General features: G+C 49.1%; 1 protein-coding gene across 1 annotated transcript in view; it reads right to left on the bottom strand.

Annotated features, from left to right (window-relative positions):
• Positions 1 to 127, bottom strand: part of LOC126575304 (uncharacterized) — a 790-nt gene extending 663 nt beyond the window's left edge. Inside the window, exon 1 of the mRNA XM_050235935.1 lies at positions 79 to 127. Coding sequence (XP_050091892.1) covers positions 79 to 122 — 44 coding nt within the window. The 5' untranslated portion in view covers positions 123 to 127. The remainder of the gene's footprint in view (positions 1 to 78) is intronic.
• Positions 128 to 2,500: the final 2,373 nt, after the last annotated feature.

Raw genomic sequence — 2,500 nt, forward strand, 5'->3', positions numbered from 1 at the left:
GGGACGAGCGAGAACGAAAGCAAATTACGTCGTCACTCCAGCAAGCGGTAAGTAGACACAATGCCATTCGCTACTTACGTCGTCGTCGTACTGGCTATCTTCACTTTCCCCCAAACGGCCATCCTTCTTCAGGCGACGGCTTATGCTTATGCTTATGCTGCAGCACGTGTTCGCTGAGTAAGCACTTGCAATCGACTAAAGTGACTAACCGAACCACGGTACACCTTCTGGTGGTGCGAAGTGGTGCACTAGCTAAAGTTTGTAAAATTGGGAACATCGTTCATCACCTGCCACGGGCAGCAGTAGATAGGTCACGAGGTTGATGCGAGTCTGTCGTTCGACACTTCCAGCAACACCCGCGCACGGCACGCGGGTCAAAGTTGGAAACTTACCGGACCAATCCACCTAAAAAATGGATCCAGTTCGAAGTTGGTGTGTTGCCACGTAACGGACCCCAAAGCCACGATTGTTTACCGGAATCCGTAAACCCTGCTGCTCCATCGAATGGCAATACTTTTCGATGGCTAGCCGATGGAAGCACTGGCCATAAAAAAGTGTAGCACCTTCGTCAGCCTATCCATAGATAGTAGTGTGGCGAAAAGACCGAGGTGCCGGTGCCCCCCCCCCCCCCCCCTCCTCTTTACCCGGGTGGTGGTGCAACTTTATAGCACAATTCACTTTGAGCAGAGCTTCTTCTCCTTCCGACACTTCCTAAGTGCAAAAGTTTCACTAGATCCTGCTAGTCCGCGAACGGTGCTAGACACTTTACCTAAAGGTTCGATTTTTTTTTATTAATACTGCGTGCCCGCAATGACTCAATGGGCATGGTTCCAGTGTTTCGATTCCGACAAGCCGAAGAAACGAACGAACCGGCGAAGGATAAATACGATTCGATGGTTTATGTCGGGCTGCAACATCAAAAACAGGTTCTACGGAGACACTGCTGAAGGTTATTTGTCGAGGTCAGGGATTTTGCGATTCAGATTAGAATTGTATCCATCGTCTACTCCACGCCACGCTGTATAGAGGAAACGCTACTAAATGGCTCCGCGAGTCGCTTAGTTTTGTAACGATTTATCTCGGCCTGGGGCCATGCATTCCTTTCCTAGCTGGACTAGATTCATGGAAGCATGAAGCGTGACTCTACGCGCGTTCATGCAAATGCAATTGCACTCCCCCTCGATGATGTATGCCTCATCACTCATCAACACCCTTATCTCGGGGCGAGTGCGATATTAACACTCACGTTCACGGCAACCGGATATCCGATCGACAACAAGCCACGTTGGGCTGTTCGTTGGCAGTTTCATTTGCCTACAGTAGAACCAGATGGATATTAAACCGCAGAAGCAACATTACAATATGCTCCAATCGTCTCGTCAATTGGCCAAGTGATGATGACCTGCGGGAACTCTTGGACAGTGGCGTCTCGCTTATTGTCTTGCTCGGTAATTGAAAGGTCTTCTCAATAGTCTTGGAAGCACCGTGCGTAAACTGACGTCATTGAAAGAGAGAAGGGTTGGACAGCACGCAAGCAGGGAACCAGGTGCACCACCTTGCTCAAGGTGTCACGGACGGCGGCATATTCGTTTTCGTTCCGAAAGAGGGACCGAATATTTCGTCGTTTATGTCGTAAAGAGAGGAAATACATAATAATGCGTGTATGTGGTTGTGTCCACGATAATGAAGACGCCGATCAAGACGCTTTAGGAAAAGGTGCGAGAAGAAATATGGCTAACAATATATTAATCCAGTTTACGACAGACAAACGATGCGTAGCTTATAAATAATTCAAACAAATAGCGGTGGGGCGGTTTCATAAACCATCTTTCGTGTAATCAGCTGACCGATCTGACGGTTAACGTTTGAACGGGCAAGGCACGCGTCTTTGAAAAATCACATTGGACGCGTGTGTGGACAAAAACGATTTGCATCCTCGATCGAGGCATTGATTATCTCCATACGAAATCTCATTCTCCCAAAGGTATCCTCGATCACGAGGCGCAAAATGTTCGATCACAGAAAGTATGACGGATCCGTTCGCCGCTCCCATTGTGCACGTATGACCACAACGCCAAGATCAGTTCGCGGTTCGTGGAAAACGCCTCCCAGAAACCTCCCATCGCTTGCTTCGACGAGACGTGCGTGGTGCGTGTGGATTCAACATTGTTTGTCTGCGTGAGTTGACGAAAGAGTGCGTACCCGGCGTCGTCCGTCGTCTGTTTGCGCCTTTTTTTTTTGTTAACCCTTTTCGCTTATTCCTGTTTACTCGGGCACATTTGTTTTGCGTGGGTTTGCTGCGCGGAGATAAATCTCGTTTATCTTCTTCGTGCACGAGAATAGTGGCCATTCCAGCGGATGTGTAAGGCCATCGCGATCGATCGTTGTGCTGGCTGTGAGCTTGAGAGAGCGTTTTATATTTATCTCGGTGTGCTGTGCGCGGTGGCGGTGGCGTTTGGGCCCAAAGCTGGCTCTGATTAGAAAGAGGTGTGCACGGCAG

The sequence above is a fragment of the Anopheles aquasalis genome, chromosome 3, assembly GCF_943734665.1.
Source record: "Anopheles aquasalis chromosome 3, idAnoAquaMG_Q_19, whole genome shotgun sequence".
Classification (NCBI taxonomy): domain Eukaryota; kingdom Metazoa; phylum Arthropoda; class Insecta; order Diptera; family Culicidae; genus Anopheles; species Anopheles aquasalis.